Source organism: Pangasianodon hypophthalmus, chromosome 23 (assembly GCF_027358585.1).
Source record: "Pangasianodon hypophthalmus isolate fPanHyp1 chromosome 23, fPanHyp1.pri, whole genome shotgun sequence".
NCBI classification, from domain to species: domain Eukaryota; kingdom Metazoa; phylum Chordata; class Actinopteri; order Siluriformes; family Pangasiidae; genus Pangasianodon; species Pangasianodon hypophthalmus.
In genome coordinates this window covers 2,962,571-2,983,066 of record NC_069732.1, presented here as the reverse complement: position 1 = coordinate 2,983,066, position 20,496 = coordinate 2,962,571, and the positions used below count along the sequence as shown (strand labels likewise).

The 20,496-nt window shown below is 40.8% G+C and overlaps 1 protein-coding gene across 4 annotated transcripts in view; it reads right to left on the bottom strand.

The window, feature by feature from the left end:
- The window catches only part of hdac5 (histone deacetylase 5), a 104,514-nt gene that overhangs the window by 30,801 nt on the left and 53,217 nt on the right, over window positions 1-20,496 (bottom strand). For all 4 annotated transcript variants that reach the window (XM_053228269.1, XM_053228266.1, XM_053228268.1 and 1 more), the window contains 4 exons: window positions 6,317-6,660; window positions 4,730-4,874; window positions 1,703-1,808; window positions 1,363-1,496 (listed from right to left, as the gene is read on the bottom strand). In XM_053228269.1, coding sequence (XP_053084244.1) covers window positions 1,363-1,496; window positions 1,703-1,808; window positions 4,730-4,874; window positions 6,317-6,660 — 729 coding nt within the window. The remainder of the gene's footprint in view (window positions 1-1,362; window positions 1,497-1,702; window positions 1,809-4,729; window positions 4,875-6,316; window positions 6,661-20,496) is intronic.

Genomic DNA, 20,496 nt, shown 5'->3' with positions numbered 1-20,496 from the left:
ACGCCCCACAGGACTAAAGCAAACTAGCTCTCTCTCTCTCTCTCTCTCTCTCTCTCTCACACACACACACACACACACACACACACACACACACACACACACACACACAGGCTATTTAGGTATTTTTTTTTTTTTTAATAAAAGTTTTCCTTGTGGGGACCAGCTAAATGTCTCCACAAGGTCAAAACTGTCAGATATTTTTATCATTGTGATGACATTTGGTATAAATACATGTCCACACACATACACACACGAACACACACACACACACACACACGAACACACACACACACGAACGAACACACACACGAACGAACACACACACGAACGAACACACACACACAGAGCTTTAGCAAAAATGAACCACGGTAAACAGTAAAAACTCATAAACCCTGGTGACGTTACAAGACATTGTTATGACTGTTGCTGATTGCATCATCGATTCACACTCCGCGTTAGTGAAGAAGTTCAGGAAGTCAGAGAGCCGGTGTGTATAAAACATTACACTTTTCTCCCTAAACGCAGTACAGAAGCCCATTCATACTGAAAGCATTTCTGAAGCCTTTATTAGTTATCTATTATTAGTTATCTATGTGTCTACTTTACACAAGAGATAAGCTTCTGTCGTAGCTTTTTCAGTCTAGACCAAACACAGGAGGCGTGCCATTCACATCCATCCAAATGCAACACATCCACCCTGCGTTGTGTTTACAAGTCTATCTGACGCTTGTGTAAGCTGAGTGAAGAATGGTACAGTCCTCTAAAGATTACACTGAACAGGCACTGAATAGGAGCGAAAAACTATTTACAATTTTACAACCTATTCAGTGTAAAATAACTTGAAACAATCATAATCATAATCAATTTTAACAATGTAAAGAATCCTAAGTAATCAGAATGATGATTGTGTGACGATCTTTTCTGGACTTAAAGGAAAAAAATGTGAACAAATTTGACTTGTAGGTGGCGCTAGAGGGTTTACGGGGCACGCTCGAAAACTGGTGAGAAAACTTCGTTGAAGTAGTGATTTTTTTATTTCATTAAAATCGTGTGAATGGTTTTATGGGTTGCTATAGACTCCCACGGCATGTACTACTACTACTACTACCAGTAATAATAATAATAATAATAATAATAATAATAATAATAATAATAATAATATAAACTCCTGTACCATCAGTGCTTGGACCCCTAATACTTAATCAGCTTCAACTGAAAACAATCACTGAAATGAAATAAACTTTAATAAGATAAAGGGACAAACTGTAATAACATACACAATAAAGAATTTTGGTGCTTGGACCCCTAATATCTGTCCTGCATTGACTGAAAGCAAACACACACACACACACACACACACACCTGTCTTGCGAAGCGGGAAGTCGTCTTTGCCCTCGTAGGATCCCAGTAGAGGGGGCAGTTTGTAAGAAGGCGGTGTGCCAGGGGTGTTGCTCTGTGGAGGGGAGCTCTGGTCGATAGACGTGTGGTGAGCACCCCTACACACACACACACACACACACACACACACACACACACACAAACATTACTACACATACAACCCACTGAAATCCCGCACCAACACCAGCAGCGTTACAGTTAAACCCTGACGTACTGTGCGCATTTCCGCCAGAAAGAACAGAGAAACAAATCGATGCTTTGAACTGGTCTAAAGGGTGATAAGAGTCTGGAATGCGCCACTCACCAGCATTTCTGCGGGAAGGAATGGTTGAGCCCGGCAGAGGGGGGTTCCTTTTTGCTCAGTAGGAACTCCTGGAGTTTCAGTTTGACCTCAGTGCTGGCGATGGCACCTGAAAAAAAAAAAAGAATTGAGCACGGAAATTATGTGAATGAAAGTGGGAACCGCTGAGCAAACGCGTAAAAGACAAACCAATCAGCTGTGTTTTTTACACTTGCACTCTTTTCCTGTGTGATGAGAGTTTTGTCGAGTGTAAAAGCTGTTATCGAAGGTGTTTTCTGGTCTGAAGATAAAACAAAAAAAAAAAAAAACATCTACATACATATGCATATGCACTGTGCAATGGACTGTGGCGATGTGACAAACCAAAAACATCCGCCGCAAGAATTACGGTTTCATCACGGAGCCAAACGAAACAGAACATGAAGCAAGTACGGCGGATGGTTTCGGTTCGTGAAGAAGATTTTTTTTAAAGATCATTTTAGTTCAGACTTATACATTATATATTCTAGCACCAACTAGTGGTGGAGTGACAACACCCAGGGCTTTAGATCGTGCTTAATACACCAGAACACTGCCGAGACACAGGCTCACTTCCTGTTTGGCACCATGCCAAAGTGCATTATGTGAGAAAAGATTATCAGTGACTTGTGTGAGGCCCAGTCTGAAGATCAGAACAAATCTGATTCGAGTTTGAGAAATGATCCAAATTCGTAACTGTAGCAAAATAAATAAATAAATAATGAATTTGGAAATCGGAATAGTGATTGTGTGATGAGTTTTTCTAGAGTTACGGACAGAAATGTGTGTTTAAATTTTGTCTCTTGTTGGCGCTTTTTAACCAATGCTGAATTAGTGTGCCAAATTTCATTTAAAAAAAAAAACACAGAATCCCATGGCATGTAAAATAATAATAATAATAATGATAATAATAATAATAATAATAATAATAATAATAATAATAATAATATTAATACAGCAACAACAACAGCATACAATGAACAACTTTGGTGCTTGGACCCCTAATACTCGAGCTGCTCTGACTGAAAACAAAGAAACAGTAACTCTGTATCTAACACATGAACACAATTATCTTTAATTATTAAAAACAATAAAGGGGCGGACCTATTGTCTCCGATTCAGCAAAGATTGCATGCAGAGCAGAAATGATGAATAAAATAAAAAATTACTTAATAAATAAAATGTAGAAACAGCAAAGCAGTGGCTTTGCACCTTTAATTATAAGCTGCAGAGCAGCAAGTAGCTGATCGGATGTCAGATATCATCATATCATCCTGTAAATTTATTCTTACTTTTCTCCCTCCATTCTTCATTTTCTCCTCCAGTTCATTGTCAAATAAATAAAACAATTCATATTGATTTCTCTTTTTTAGTTTTCCTTCTCAAATTAATCGATGTTAACTAGAATTTTTAAAAATTTATTCAGTGTTGGTTGGAAATTGTTTTCATTTTCAAAGGAAGACATTTTAATCGATGTTAGTTGTTTTTTTTCTTATTTTCTTCTTTTTATGTATTTTGTTTTCTCTCATCTTTTGCTTTCCTCTCCTTTGGTAACTATTTTCTCTTCTCTCCCTCTCTTAGGGGCTTTAACAAAAAAAAAAACAACAAAAAACAAAGAAACAACAAAGAAGTCATTATTGTCCTATTGTTCTCCGAAGAGGGTAGTGATGGTGGTAGGTTGAGACACATATTTAAAAAAAGAAAGAAAGAAACTAAGAAAGAAAGAATATATATAAATACCTGAAGGAGAACATTGTAATCGATGTTGATTGCAAACTTTTTTTAAAAAATAATTTTCTTATTTCTTCTTTTTATGTATTTTTTTTTCTCTAATCCTTTCCTCCACACTGATAACCATTTTTCTCTTCTCTCGCTCTCTTAGGGGCTTTAACAACACAACACAACACAAAACAAACAAACACACAAAAACAAACAAACAAACAAACAAACAAAAAAAAAAAACAATGAACAAAGTTCTTATTGTCCTGCAAAAGTGGGGTGGTGGTGGGTGCATATATTTTATTTTTTTTAAAAAAAAAGGTCTTTTTTTTCCTTGTTTTCCTTCTTGTATGAACACATTTTTATTCAGTGCTAGTTGGAAAGTGTTTCCTTTTTTGAACCTGTTTTATTTTTTTCTAGTTTTCCTTCACAGAGGAAGACATTTTAATCAACTCTGTTTGGAAATGATTTCTTTTCTTTTTTTAATGTTTGACGTGTACTAACCCAGCTACACTCCTACTCTCTCTCTCTCTCTCTCTCTCGCTCTCTCTCCATGAAATAATTCAAGGTTGTGCTCGTGTCCCTGGAGCTCTCTCTCTCTCTCTCTCTTTCTCTTTCTCTCTCTCTCTCTCTCTCTCTCTCCCTCCCTGCATTCTCATGGTTTTGCGCCATTAAGAATCTAATTAGTAAAAAAATAATAATAATAACCTGCTTGTTGCATAACACAATGTGTGAATCAGAGCGTGATATAAATAGAGTGCAGTGCGTCAGAGCGGTAAATTAAATTACGCTTGTACAGTAGGAGACATGGCGGGGACAAATACTTTCACACACACAGATGAATTCTGCAGCTGTGTGACCGCCGCTTATGACGTAACCTGCTGAATGTGTGTGTGTGTGTGTGTGTGTATGTGTGTGTGTGAGTCTATTAGTGTTTATTGTCAGGAATTAATTCACAAAGACATTCAGTGTGTCTCAAAAAACAAACTCTATAGTGTGGAACGCTTTTCGCATTCCACGCAGTGAAAAGAGGGCGGAGCCAAGAGATGGCGCTGCTGCAGTTCGACGAAATTTTCACGTCGCTCCAAAGGCGGTCAGCGATTTTCCCAAAATATCTGGCGTGAAATAGTGAAAATATTACACAGGTCGTCATGGAAACCTGTCTACCGGAGAGGTCTCGGGTGTGACGTGTACCGTAGTGGACGTCGCCAGAAAACGTAAGCAGGCAAGTGTGTGAACGTGTGTAAAGGGTGTGTGTGTGTGTGTGTGTGTGTGTGTGTGTGTGTTGCGTACTCTCTTTGCCCTTCTCCTTGTTCCGCAGCATGATGAGCTGCTGCTCCAGCCTCTGTTTCTCCATCTCCTCGTGCCTCTGCTGCTCCAGCTTCCTCTTCTGCTCCAACTCCTGCTGACGCTTCGCCGCCAACAACTCCTGCTGCTGCTGCTCACACACACACACACGCACACATGCACACACACACACACGCACACACACACACGCACACACACACACACACACAAACACAGATACAGCTGGTGGGCAAAGGTCACAAGGTGAAAGAGAGAACATTTCGATCCAGGTACGTCACCCGCACACACACAGACGTCAAACCAAAACTGTTTACACACACACACACACACGCACACACACACACACACACACGCACACGCACACGCTTACATAAACACTCAGTGCACTTAGACTTACATTCATTCATTTCTACCATCTTTTAGACATTTTCTGTAAATACACTGCATCCTGTAGTTCCTTGTCCACGTGACTATTCATTTTTATTAAAATATAATCTGGGCTTAATCAGAATATTAGAATAATTTAATGTGTTAATGCTGCTGGTAATGTTGGTAGACAAAATTTTACTTGCTAAGTTAGTTAGCTTATTAATCGAGCTCGCTACAGCGTTATACAATAATGGTTTAAAAATGTTTTAAATAAATAAATAAATAAATAAATACATTACAAATAGTAATGCACTCTGCAGTATTTGTTATTTTGTTTGGCGTTATATTAAACAATTATTATGGCATTATTCATTTTTTTTTTTTTAAAGAATTCAACAATTTAAATTAGTAATAAAATATAAATAAATTAAATAAATAAATAAATAAATAAATACACTACTACTTACAAATACTAGTACACTTACAAACAGCTCTTATTAAAATAGAAGTTGTCCTTAATTAAAATATTAATCCAATTTAACACGACAACACTGCTGCATAACTACGCGAATGATTCTTGGAGGAATGCCTCACTCATGTATAATATAATATAATATAATATAATATAATATAATATAATATTAGAAACAAACAAGAACAAACAAATAAATAAGCAAATAAACAAACAAATAATTAAATACTACTCCTACTACTACTACTACTAATAATAATAGCGAATGATTCTTTGAGGAATGCCTTACCTATATATAATATAATATAACAACAAACAAACAAACAAATGAATAAATATCACTACTACTACTACTAATAATAATTAATAGTTGCTTTCTATTCTCAAAGCTTTAAATCTGAGAGTAATTGACAATATATTGACAATATAAACTTGGTTTTGACTTATTGAGGTTTGGATTAAAGTCACATGACCAGTCAAACTAGCTAATAACAAATAATTAAACAAATAAATGAATAATACGTATGTTAACTTTGATAATATTTCACCCCTGTAACAAAAACAGATAAAAATAAAAGCCACAGACGCGCTGGATGCTTCCCCCGGACCCCACTTTACGAACCACTGCGCTAGAAAATAAACATCAGCGTGTGTCGTGACTGCTATAAAGCGGAGTTTAGCAGGAGAGCGCCTGTTCGTGTAACAGCCCGATGGCGGGATGGCTTCTCTACCTTGAGGTGCTCCTGCAGCTGGACCTCGTGCTGCCGCGTGAGCACCTCGTGCTGTTTCTGGAACTCGGCGAACAGAAGCTGCTTCTGAAGCTCCTGCTGCTGTTTGAGGAGGAGAAGTTCATGCTGGAGCTGCTGTTCCCTCAGCGCCGGGTCCATCACGCTCAGAGCGCTCAGACGAGGATCCGTACGCAAGTCCACCGGACCTCCTCCGTTTCCTCCTCCTCCTCCACCTCCTCCACCTCCACCACCTCCTCCTCCTCCTCCTCCACCGCCGCCCTGTTCACCGACACCTCCAGCCACCGGACTCTGCATGCCCGAGGGCAGCGAGCTCTTCACCTCCACCACTGACAGAGAGAGAGAGAGAGAGAGAGAGAGAAAGAAAAAAGAAGGAATGGTCACATATTACACATCAAATTGGGAATCTGCGGAAAAAAAAAAAAGATTTAGACTTTAATTTCAGGAAACAACATTTTCAGACAGCTGTTGCTTGAGCTGCTCTGGCTCCTGAGATTTAATAACGACTACACCACAGCGCTGAGGAATCCTGGATCCTGATTGGTCAGAAGGTGTTGATTTATTTCTATAAAAACAGCTCTGATTGTAGTGCAGCTGCACATCACTTTACAAACGTGTGTAATGGTTGACAGGGTGAAGACTTTCTTCTTTTAAGGAGATGTTTATTTAACATTTATGGAAGGAGTCTCCAGTGTCAGTGCTTTGTAACAGTCAGAGGTAAAGCTGGAACATTAGGTTTTCCAACATCTTCAGGACATTCAGAATCAGGGGATTCTCCTTTTTGTTTTTGAGAGAGAGAGAAAAAAAAGAGAGGCTGGTGAGGGAACGACTGTTTATAGCTGCTATAACGTAACTGAGAACAGGAACTAACTTGTTTTGCGGACGTTCCACAACATTAAATGTAACTATAAAAGAATAAAAAGTACGATGTGTAAATGTGTAATAAATTCAAACGTGATCGTTGGTAAATTGCTGAGGTATGAGAGGAATAAAACACTTCAGGATGTGCTGTTACAGGAAATTAATCAACTCTGGGGTGGGAACTTTGACTCTGCTTCATCGCACCACAGTGTTGTTGATTGTTTTCTGATAACATCACGACACGGAGTGTTTCTTATTGCGTTCAAATCAGTTGAAATTTTTTTGTCTTGTTTTAATTTCTTTGGATATATCATTGTTTTAAATCATGTTTGATTGATTGATTGGTTGACTGAATCATCATCATGGCTGAAACCTGATGTTTTAAAAGCTCATTATTCTTCAAAAATCGACTTTTCCTTGTAAAGGTTTTTACACGATTAGAATTTGCACCAACGTAAACAATGTTTCTCTAGGTCAGAGGCGATTTTATTTATGTCTCGTGAGAGTTTCACTTTAATAATCTGTAATGTGATTCGATCACTGACACACAGGCTGCATCCCAAACACACACTAGTGTTGTAATACAGGAAGTAACAGCTGATAGCACACTATTTTCCACACACACACACACACACACACACACACACACATTATTTAGTGCATTAATATCTGATTTGGAATGATAGCGATTTAGCGTTAGTGATAACGTAAACTTCAAAATGATGAGAGAAATGAGTCTTTCCTGCTGCAAAGCAACACACAAGTCCTTCCTTCTTTCCCCAAACACACAAACTCACTATAATCACTGGACAAAGTTCATTTTGATATTTTTAGCATTTCCTCAACTGCTCTCCATCTCATTTTTGTCAGGACAGCAGTAAAAAGGCCAGTACGACTAGACATGGCTGAATTATCTCACTATTTCATGATGTTAAATAATGAATCAGCAAATATCTGCTCTGGTTAGAAACAGCAGCAGGTTATAAAAGACTAGATAATGAATATTAATGAAAGGCTGCTTTGAATGAATGAATATTCATAACTAGTGGGAGGTTTCAGGGAAAATAGGGCCGACTGTCAGAGCGAAATCTCTCTCCACGTTTCACGGAAATAAAATTCCAAAATCACCAGTAAAAAAAAACACTTCATCTCTGACACAATTAGACTTTTAAAGCCGCTCATTAATGCTGTGTATTTGCCCCATTTGGCCGCGGCGTGTCCCTGCTCCTGGGTGAATTAGCGTCTCTGTAGCGCCTCCACCGCTAACCTACTGCCACATCTGGCACCGTCACAGACACCCGCCTGCAGCTCCTGCCTGCTTCCTGCTGTCTCTTCTTCTTCTTCTTCTTCTTCATCCATTCTCTACCATCACTCCATTAGCATGGGACAGATAGCGCAGGAGAAAACTCCAACTCGCTCCAAAACAAGGCTGAAAACAAATAACGAGGCAGAGGCGCGCCGGGGCACGGTTCAATCAAAACTCCTCAGACGAGTGCCACAAACTTGATAACCTCCGAGAAAGCAATTTAGCCGTGAACATGGCATCGGGAGAGTCGCGGCAATTAGTTATATCGGGCATCATTCCAGGTGAAAACAACAATCTCAGAGAGAGAGGAAACGAGCATCTCAGAAAACATAGCACTTTGATCAGATATTTGATCTGATGGCATTTTACAGTTTATGAATTTATCCTTCAGAAATCCCATCCTGAAGTCCTGGGATTTGAACTCACAACCTTTCTGTGACTGTATGGGAGCTTTCATTATTATACCGATTATTCTGTTTATCGAGTCTGAATCTGATACTTTTGGTTCGTTTGCTGTTATGTGCTGCTTTCACACTGCACATAACTGAACAAAGCAAAAAGGAAAAGAAAAAAAAAGTTGTCAGAGGAACATGCAGGGCTGAGAACGTTCATTAACTGGTCAGAAATATGACGATCGCTTTCTCACTCGGAAGCAGAGCGAGTCCACCGCGCCGCGACGCTCTCGGACCCGAGTGTGAGTACCTGAGTGTGTTCTCACCTGAGTGTGTTCTCACCTGCCTAAAGAACCGCACCGAGGCAGAGAACACACCAGGGTTCTGTTCAAACACACCAAAACACGGCACCTAAATATGTAAAGGCACTGTAAAAAATAAAAGAACTAAATGCCCCCACTGCTGCCTAGTTTTACAACAAGATTCCCAATATCCAAACCACCAACTCACAGACTGTTGTTTTTCAGTGACATGTTGCATAAACGACGCTACGACATGAACAGACCAGCAAAAACCTCGTGACGAGGCTTTTTCCACAAGCTAGACAAGCTCGATAATCTGATTCCTGAAAATCAGGATGATGGGAAACCTCACACAGCTAATGAGATATGGAGATTCTGACTGTGGCGTCCGGCTCAGCGTGGACGATCACGTCAGTCGGAGAGTCTCAGGTGCGAGACTGAAAGCCAGCAGCACTGTGGTGGACACATTAACTCATCTGTCACATTAGTCTGTCACTCAGGCGTCCGCTCCACTCCTCCGCCTGCCTCGGTTTACAAACACAGCGGTGCAGAGGAAGCGTTCGGATTGCTCGCAAATCAGATTAAATCCCCTCCATCATCAGCCGGAGCGCTAAATATAACACGCTGCTGTCTATAGCCCGGGTGCTGGCTGACCGCATCGAGCTGCTGACGTCAGAGCGTGCAGATGAGTTTAGCACGGATTTCCCCCGGCGACAAACGCTGAGCTATTTACAAACAAGTTTAAAGGACGTAAGTCTATCAGCTAATGAACTCGTTAAAACTGGTAATTGGTAAATTGGTAAATTCATTACAACGTACAGAAATAAAACCAGAACATATGAGGACACTTCCATACACGGAGAATGAAAAGTATTATATATTATCGCCCTTATATATATATATATGTATATTATATTATATTACATTACATTATATAATGCAGTACAGTTAGATCCAGAATTATTGGCACGTTGGTAAAAATGTCTTTGTGGTTACATGCTTCGGTTTTGTTCCAGGGGGCCAATAATTGTGACTCATATGGTTTTGTTTAAAAAGATTTCTTTGATAAGGTTATTTCAAGGGTTACATTTCTCTCATAATTTTAGTATTTAGGCTAACTAACAACAAAATCTTCTTCTTCTTCTTTTTTTTTTTTTTTTTTTTTTTTTAAACCTATCTTCACCAAGGCTGCCAATAATTCTGTTGCCTGAATAAAAGTCCACGCTGCTCTCCGGAGTCATCCTCATTACAAATATTGTGTTCAAATGGAACTTTTAATTTGTGATTTCATCGTAGGAAAGTTAACACACTGAACGTTAGAGTTAAGAAAACACCGTTGCTAGTCGACCAGGAATTATGAACTCCAAGTGTGGAAAATCATCAGAAAACACATTTTATACTTTCATATTTCCTACTGTATACTGTACATAATTCATTTTATAACATATGCCTCAATATGCCTCGAGAAGGAACACTGAACTGAAGCCTACGCGTGAAAGGCAACTTGATATGAGTGAATAAAACAAGTTCGTTGATATCAAATGGCCTTAACTAGCTAACTAGCAGAGAAACTAGCTAGAAACTGAGACTAGCAAACATTAGCTAGCTAGCACACAGCTGGCACAGCGAGAATGGAAACCAAACAGGACCACTGGGAATATCAACGTTTCCCTCTGATAAAGTGTGTGTACGTCTGAAGTTGCGCCATAAGTTTAGGCACACGCTAATTTTCAACTGGCACGTTGAGAAACGTCAACAGCTGCTGAGCTGTCAGAATTTATCTAATCGTTTATTTAAGGAGGCTCCGCTAATGATTTGTTTGCTCTTCACCATCGATGAATTTCTGACCAACGAATGAAAGAGTTCAGTCAACGTTCTTTAATGATGCACAGCTTGCAACCAACCCAAACAGAAAACAAACAATTTCGCTCTGATTCGGACCTGACAGGTTTGAAAGCGCTCTTAGACGCATGAGACATGAGAACATTTGAACGCAGCGAACGTCCAGGCTGCTAGAAGTTCTCCCAGCCGAAACTCAGTGACGACAGACATACTTCACGTACCATTTAAGGAGAAAAAGTGAAAAGACCGGGGTTTTTAGTCAGCTGTAATGTTAGGAAAACAAGGCCTAAACTTCAAAAGCACCTTGTACGATGCAGCTTTGCATAATATGAAACTGAGATGAAAAGAAGGAAAAGAGAAACAGGAGAACACTGAGTGAAAGTGTGTGTGTGTGTGTGTGTGTGTGTGTGTGTGTGTGAGTGTGTGTGTGTCGGATGGTTGGGTATGCGCAAGTCTATGACGAGGCTATTTCCACAGCTCAATAGTTTCTGTACCGAGAGAGGAAAATCCAGTTAGAGCCTCCTTCGCATGTCGAAATGAAACGACGGCATCACTGCGATATCCTCCTACACAGTCAGTTATAGGAATCCCCTCGTATCGCTGCGCTGATGAGAGTCATTCCCCCGAAATGGGATTCCCTCGGAGGCTTCCGTGTCCCGCTTTATTGTCTTCTGGCTTCCTCAGTGCGGTCTTTACAACGTTATGAAAATAAACCGTTTAGACGGCGGAACTGAAAGACACTGAAAGGGGCAAGAGCCTTCTTAGCAAGTGAGGAGGAGAGAAGATGCAGGTTTAAAGCAAGACCTAAAGAAGAGAAAATAGAAATAGGAAATGTGGAGAGATGGCGAGTGATAGAGACGGATGGTGAGGTTTTTTTTTTTTTTCTCTACAGTTTTGCAATCAACAGAAGACAAAAATAGCAGAGGGAAGGCAGGAAGCAGTGTGAAGCAGTTCCTCATTACAGATGCAAGAAGGGATACTGAGAGATCTCTAGGCTGAAAATGGAGAAAGATGATGGGAAGGGAGAGGAAAAAGGGAGAGATTTGTGAATAAACTAGCCAACTAGGGTGGAATTAATAAAACAGAGGACATGACTGGAGCCTGGATTAAGTCATCGGATTAGATCCGAGTGCTGAGATTACTGTAATCACCCACAAAGAGCGAGTGCTAAAAATAACCGGGCTGTCATTCCAGCCTTCCCCGACCCCCTCCATCTCTCCGAGCCTGTCACTATTGGGCAAATCTCATTCTGAGCGCCACTTTGCCGGAGATTTGCCGGTGTTTCCCTATCATAGCTCCCAGCAGCACACATTTTAGCACTTTCCTTGTTCAGATACATCTGACTCGACTCTTAACAAGGTTAAAATGGGCGTGTTACAGCAGAGGAAAGTGTCTAAATGAACAATGCAGGTAGACGAATGGACAACCCTGACTTGTCGTCTTGTTCTAGAGTCAAGTTCTTGAGGTAAAACATCACATTTCATCTTTGAATGAAAACTGCTTTTCAAGGCCAAGAACAAGAAACATGTGATGTCCTTAAAGGATGTTTCTTCAGCTGCATGTTTAAAAACAAGATCAAAACAGGTACCAGTGTACCTGGGGTTTTTAATTCTAGTTTTGAATTTCCAACAGCTTAATCGACAACTAGATAACAACCAACTGCTGACAAAACCACCAAATTGAAACTGTTGTACCACTTGATCAGAAAATGAATAAAATTACATCTGTTCATTTTGGCTATGTGTGCCATAGTAGCACTGCTAGAGCATTGCTGATTTTTGCAAAAATAAATGTAGTTTGGAAATAATGAAAAGTAAAGGTACATTGCTGCTTTCACCCGAACTGTGTGGTGTTGTGTGGTGTGGTACACAAGACATTTTAAACCTAGTGTACCTACATGGTTCCTGAGTTTGTTTCCCTATCTGACATGGTTCCCAAGTGGATCCCTTTTAGAAAGCTAGGAACCCTTGACTTACTTCTAAGAGTGTATGTGTGACCAATCAGCTCAGAACCAGGCAGCTAGCCACACCTCCCCAAGTACAAGTAGGTCTCTGGTTGTTGATCTTGAGCAGGTACCAAAAACCATGCAGGACCAAACACTGATGGACAAAGTACAGGACTGGACACTGATGGACAAAATACAGGACTGGACACTGATGGACAAAAAGTTCCAGTTACATGGTGCCAAAGGTTCTGGAAAAATGCATCACTGATTAAGCATCAATCAAAACTGGTTTTGTCTGTGGAAATGTGTTCATCATGCTGTGAGAAAAATGGGGAGAGATAGCTAAAGAAGTTGAGCGCAATCCACAGAGAGAGAAAGAGAGAGAGAGAGAGAAGGGAGAGAGAGAGAGAGAGAGAGAGAGAGAGAGAGAGAGAGAGGAAACAAGCAAGTTACAGTTTTGCAAACAGGGAAGACAAAAATAGTACTGGAAGGCAGGCGAAGTAAAGAGAGCTACCTCCTCATTACAGATAAATGAAGGGACTGCGAGAGATCTCTGAGTAGAAACTGACATAGTGGCAGGTCCTGATGGGAAGATGAGGTAGCAGAAGGTGTGGACAGGCAGATTCATAGATAAACTAGCCAACTTGTTGTAATCAATAAAAGAACAGATGCAACCAGAGCCTGTAGTAAGTCCTCATTAGATTAGATCTGAGTGCTGAGATTACTGTAATCACCCACAGAGAGTGAGCCCTAAAAATAGCTGTGATCTTGTCCATTTCAGCCTCCAACGACCCCCTCCATCTTACTGAGCCTTTGCATGTAAAGTGATCTGGCAAATCAAAAATCTGAGCCTATTGTGCAGCACTTTTAAAAAGCTCGGCAAAGTCTTACCCGGAAAGTATGCTTTGTCAGGATAATGTTTTTGTTTCCGAAGGTGCTAACAATGGTCTTTAAGATCTGATTATGAACCTTAAATACAATTACAAGTGGTTCCTTTGAGAGTTCTCCAACCAGTGACAATGATCTGTAACTTAAAACTCCAGTTTTTTTCCCACAAAGTCTTGGGCTAGCCTGGGTTCCTGGGGCAAGGTATCTGGGGGAACTTTGTAAAGTCCTATGTAAAAACCCAAGAACAGAAGGCTCCAAGAGGAAGTAGAATCAATGCCTTGAGGTTCTACTATATAAGACAATGCCATTATCCAAACTTAATCAAGGTAATTCCTTTGGATAAAAACTGGTTGTCTGGGTATCCAACTGCAGTCACTTTCTAATAACTTATATGGATCTCAGAGGCTTACATGCATTGATATTGACACTGACAAATAGCAATGATTCAGCGTTGATCACATCCCATTTTATTCCAGCAAGCCCCATCCCGAAAACATTCCCCACACAAAGACGTCCACTTGGCCAACCCGCCCTGCAAGACTGGGCTGATTTAATTTGCGAACACAGAAAGTACTAAAGAAACAATAAAACGAATCATAACAACCTGCTTCAGGTGCAGTCAAATCTACAGACAGTGGTGTGAAAAAACTCCGAGACAACATGAAGAAGAAACCTTGGCTCCAAAGGGAACCCGTCCTCTTCTGAATGACAACAGATCACTCAATTTTTCAATAGTAAATCATTACAGTGTATATACACAGGTGTAGAAGAGGAAAGACAAACAGTATTGAGAATGTTCACAGATGTTCAGAATGATATGATTCAATTGTGGATAAAAGACCTGGGATGAGTAACAGGACGTTAGGAGTCTTTAGGATTACAGCAGCATCTACATGCCCAAGACACTTGTCTTTGACTATCTTGGACAAATATCTGGACAAAAAAAATCAAAGATTCAACCATTGATACATGAGCTGTAAACATGCCTACTTGCCTCTTGTAGAGGTAACGTAGTGGTTCCTGGGGCAAGATGTCTAGGGGGAAGCCCAGTGTTGAACCCTACAACAGAGGGTTTCCCTTTAAACCTACTTCCACACTAGCAAGGCAGCGACACCTGGCTCAAACGTTTCCTTGGACCAATCCCATGGCACGACATTTCTTCAGTTCCTCCTCACAACTTTAAGTCCCACCTGCAATTAATTCCCATTTACTGTGTGACACACAACAATGGAAGAAAAACTTAAACTGTGGTTTCATCCTATAATGTCACATACTACCTCTCATTAAACATGTATAAAGACATTACTGAGAAAACTATCCTCCATCTAAAATCCTCCATCTGAAGTTTGGGAAGGAAGCAGCAGAGCTCGCCAGTGCATCTTGCGAGTTAACGCAGCTAGTACAATTACCTTTCTTTGCTAATCTAATCTGAGAATGAAGGTAGTACGAGGCAGAGCATGTAACATATAAATCAAAAACAACCAATTTTCACACTGATTAGTGCATTATTAATTGGTGTCTAATTAGTTAGAGATAGAAGCAGTGACACTGTGGCTACTACTGTTTCTCCGTGATAATTTAAAAAATAAAATAAAATAAAATCCTGGACAAGCCCAAGAAACAAACTATAAGCAACATGAGTGACTTGTCACTTGCTTTTGTCCAATGCTAGAACCACTAACCATCCAAGGAACTCTTGAGGAGCCCTTTCTTTCTAAGAGCACAGGCTTCCTTTACAAGCAAGTCTGGAGTTTTCTCAGTGCAGGAAGATGTAATGAATAATAAGGATGACGTTGAAAAACGTTGGAGTATTCCTTTAAGCACCTGCACATGGAACCAGAATTTGAAACCAGAGAGTTCAACCCCCGGAACCGGCCAAAAACCTGAAGCTGAACTTGCTTCCAAGAGGCTGACCCTGTTCACTCTGTGTCTGAGAAGAACATTCTCTGTAGAAATATCGTACCCACTCAAGGCTCTGTGTGAGCCAGAGAACTTATATTCACAACAACTAATCACTGAAAGTAGCGAGCTGCTGCCAGACAGTCGCTGGAAAGAGAAGAAGGGCAAACGGCCAAGAGGAGTGAATGAGATTAAAGCCCGATCTCGAGGAAACCGGAATCACACCCAGCGTCTTTACGCAGGAATCAGAATATCAGCATGCACACAATGGCCATTCTCCTTACTTTAAAAACTCTATACAAATTCAAAAGACTTAAAATATCAAGCATGTGAATACTAATGAGGCTATAATGTCATACTGACACACAGAACATTAGCATTCGATGGTGAAAATCCCAAAGACGGAGAATTGTACCACTGTATTATAAATATTACTGTTTCACTCATTTACATTATATTATATTTAGTCATTTATATTATTGCTGATATTTAGCTTGATTTTATATTCATTAGACGACTCAAAATCCACATAAACATCCAACATCTTCAGCATTTTCATATTTTAAAATTTCATTTAAAACTTACTCTTTCCCCCAACACTTTTCCCTTTCTTCTTTCTTTCTGTTCTTTTTAAATGTACCTGTACGTTTGTCCAGCAACCTTGAGTGTTAGAAAGGTGCTACATAAATGAAGATATATTTTTTAAATAATTATTATTATTCAGGAATATTCTTTTAAAAATTATTTTTAAAAAATCATTATATAACAACACAAGTATTCTAAAAACAATTTTAATACTTAAAAAAATATTACTAATGAGACCTAAATCTGTGATGTAGTAAAAACATATAAATCGTTATTCCTCTTATACCACAGCAATTTGCAAACATTAATGATTTTTTTATTTATTAAAGTATGACACTTTGTTACGTTATAGCAGCGTCTCCCTTTTTCCTCCTTCTTGAAGTTAATAAATTTTAAAAATTAAAAAAAAAAAAACATGGCTTGTCATTTTAACGAGAAACAGCAAAGCATAAATTCCTCTCTACTGAAGATGTCGGAAAAGTTACAGCTTTACCTCTGACATTGGAGACTCCTTCCATAAATGTCTCCTTACAGAAAACGTTACGTTTATGTGGGTCGTTTACAAACGTGAATGAGCTGTTACTATAGAAACGATGACGTGTTCGAACGAGCGCATTAACGTGAACCTGAGATCTGCAGCTGCACTACTGTCAGAGCTTGCTGTAGAAAATTAATCAACACCTTCTGCCCAAACATTCGAATGTAAACATTATGTATGAGAATTGGAATAGTAGCACTTCAAATGCTGAAATTGGTTCTGACTGCCAGCAGCAGAGAACTAAGTGCGAATACCAATGACTTTCCCCTGTGGAAATCTTTCAGCGAGCCTGCCAAGTGCTCAGCGTGGAATTTTTCTCTCGCATTCAGGTCAAAAACTAAACACACTGACCGCAGCCGGGGGAAAGAAAAGCAGAGCCTCGAGATGTAGCGTGTATGTATCAAAATGGCCGCCCTGTTTCATCTCTTCCCGGGGGCAGGGGCAAGAGCAGGGATTTGGGGGTTGGGGGGTGTTTATGGGAGCTGCGTGTTTGTTGATGTTTTTGACTCTTTTTTTTTTTTCCCCCTCAAATCTTTCTCTCTTCTTATTTGGACTTTCTCATCCTCCATCTACTCGTCCGACGTCCGCTCTGTCCCCACCTCTGCACCCGTCTCCCGTGGGGAGATTAAAGACGAGCTGTGACAGAACCCGGAGTGTGCCTGTGAAAAAGTGGGTTATAAATAAGCCAGGATTAATAATGCACCGGGAGCGGTGGGGGAGGAGAGAGAGAGAGAGAGAGAGAGAGGGCTCTGGGGTTCGCACTGCGCTTTTAAAAGCGCTTCTATTTTCAGCTCCTCTGCGTTTTTTTTTCTTTTTTCTAGTCGACACTGTAGCTTTGAGCGTTTCTCTTTCTCTTACACACACACACACACACACACACACACACACACACACTGGAGTTTCTCTCACTCCGTCTCTGTGCTGCGGATGGCGGAGAGGAGACCGAGCTCCCGCAGAGAGACGGCCTTTGATGTGAAAAAGATGGAGGAATATATGGCGATGGGAAGTGCAGCAGCGGCCTGTCTCACTGCTCCGACTGTACGCCGGGATCTGACAAGTTCCTGCTGCTGGGAGATTCCTTTACTCGGTGACAGCAGCGGCAGAACATCACCCGGATAATTGGACAGCGGAGTTCAGGAACTAAAGTTCTTCGCTAGGTGCGATGACGCGGAGTTACTCTTACCACCTCCAAGTCTATTGTCTTCCAATAACAGCACGCATTAAAAACACAACATGTCACGAGAAACCGCAAAGTGTAAACTCCTCTGTCCTGTCGGAAAACTGAGAGCTGACACTGGAGACTCCTTCCATAAAGGTTAAATAAACGTCTCCTTACATCTCAACAATTACACGCATTTCTGAATCAGGTTATGTAGCGTGTCCGCCGTACGAGTCCCTGTGAATGAGCTGTTACTATAGAAACGATAACGTGACAGAATGAGCGCATTAATATAAACCTGCGCTACTGTCAGTGCTGCTGTTACAGAAAATTAATCAACACCTTCTGACCAATCAGAATCCAGAATTCAACAAAGCTGCGACAGAACTAATCTTTAGCGATAGCACATCTGAAGTCCTGACATATGTATGTGTGTGTGTGTATGTGCGTGTGTGTGTGTGTGTGTTAGCAGGTACTTCAGATAAACTGTGTGTAAGAACAGATTAGAAACACAGCGATCTAATCACCGCCTGTCAACAGTAAAGCATTGTGAGTGTTTGTGTGTTTGTGTGTGTGTGTGTGTGTGAGCATGCGACAGTGTGTGTGTGAGTTTGTCTGACCCCGGCGTACACACTGGCATCAATGCAACACGACAAAGTGAGCAGAAGTCACTTATTTTTAACAAGTACAGGAGGCGGAGTAACTGTTGGCGACGTTAAGTGGGCGGGGCAAGTGACACGAAAACAGATGGCGACCAATGAGAGTGAAGGACAGTGGTGTGGTTATTTATGTAATTTATTTTTTTTTTAAACCACTAAGACGTGACTTTTAGTGAACTGATCACTGTGTGTGTGTGTGTGTGTGTGTGTGTGTGTGTGTGTGTGTGTAGTTTATGTGACCGTATTGCACTAGCTGAGCATTAGCAGTGAAACCATGGCAACCGGCAGTAAACTAACGTGAGGCGTGGACGCTAATGCTAACGCCCAGCCCAGACCCGTCCATGTTGAGTGTGTGTGTGTGTGTGTGTGTGTGTGTGTGTCTACTCATGTCAAAGTGATCCTGTTTCTGTGCTCTGTCTCTCTCTGTCTTTCTCTCTTTCTTTTTCTGTCTCTCTCTCTCTTTCTTTCTATGTATCGCTGTCTCTTTCTGTCTCCTGCTCACATTCAGTCTCTCTGTCTTTCTCACTCTCAATCTCTCACTGTCCCTTTCTTTCTGTTCCTCTCTCTGTCTCTCTTCTTGTCTCTCCATTTCGCTTTTTCTCTGTCTCTCTCTATCTCTTCTTTCTGTCTCTCTCTCTCTCTCTCTCTCTCTCTGTTTCTCACTTTTCCAGTTTTTCTCTCAGTTTCTCTCTGTCTCTCTCTCTCTGTCTCTCTCTCTCTCTGACGCTCTCAGTCTCTCTTTCTTATCCTCTCTCTCACACACACAGATTACATAAGTGAATCTAAATTACTGTGCTGAGAAACAAAGTTGGGGGGGCAGAGAGCCAGAGAGAGAGAGAGAGAGAGAGACAGAGACAGAGAGAGAGAGAGAGAGAGGTAGAGAGAGAGAGAGAGAGAGACAGAGAGAGAGAGGGAGAGACAGAGACAGAGAGTGAGAGAGAGAGAGGTAGAGAGAGAGATAGAGAGAGAGAGAGACAGAGAGAGAGAGAGAGAGAGATAGAGAGAGAGAGATAGAGAGACAGACAGACAGATAGAGAGAGGGAGGGGGAGAGAGAGAGAGAGAGAGATAGAGAGAGAGAGATAGAGAGACAGACAGACAGATAGAGAGAGGGAGGGGCAGAGAGAGAGAGAGACAGGTAAAACTTGAAGGACGGTCCTTTGGGGTTGCGTGAGCTTTTCTGGGGTGTTAGACGTGCGATCGACGCTATGAATCATGGGATACGTTCCTCCAGCTCAAATACAGAGCAGAGCTGAAGGTGCAGAGTGTGATAAATCACACACACACACACACACACACAGGACTAAAGCACTCACAATCCTAATGTTACTGTTCCTGTGGAAATGAACAAACACTGAATGCTTTATATAACCTGCTGGAAGGAGAGCAAAGCACACACACACACACACACACACACACACACACACGTCTCAGAGACCTGTGTGTGTAGGTTCCTGTGCTCTATAAACAGCACTAATGCCTTGTGTAGAGCTGCACCATACCAGGAAAGATCAGCGTGATTGTTTATTTATTTGTTAAAGTTTTCTTTCTTTCTTTCGTCTGTCGTTTCTAAATCAAAATCAAAACTAGCCCATTCTTACTGACGTAAATTTGCACGTAACTATTTTTACAGTTAAAACATAAACACAATTAGACTCTAAATAATGAGGTTTATTTCCATTTAGAGCTCAGAGTCGATTGCGTCTGAACTGGAAGACTGTAATTACGCTAACGTGATGATTGATTGCGTGGCCCTGGAGCAGTCCTGCGCTGTTATAGCGCTAAGCCAGT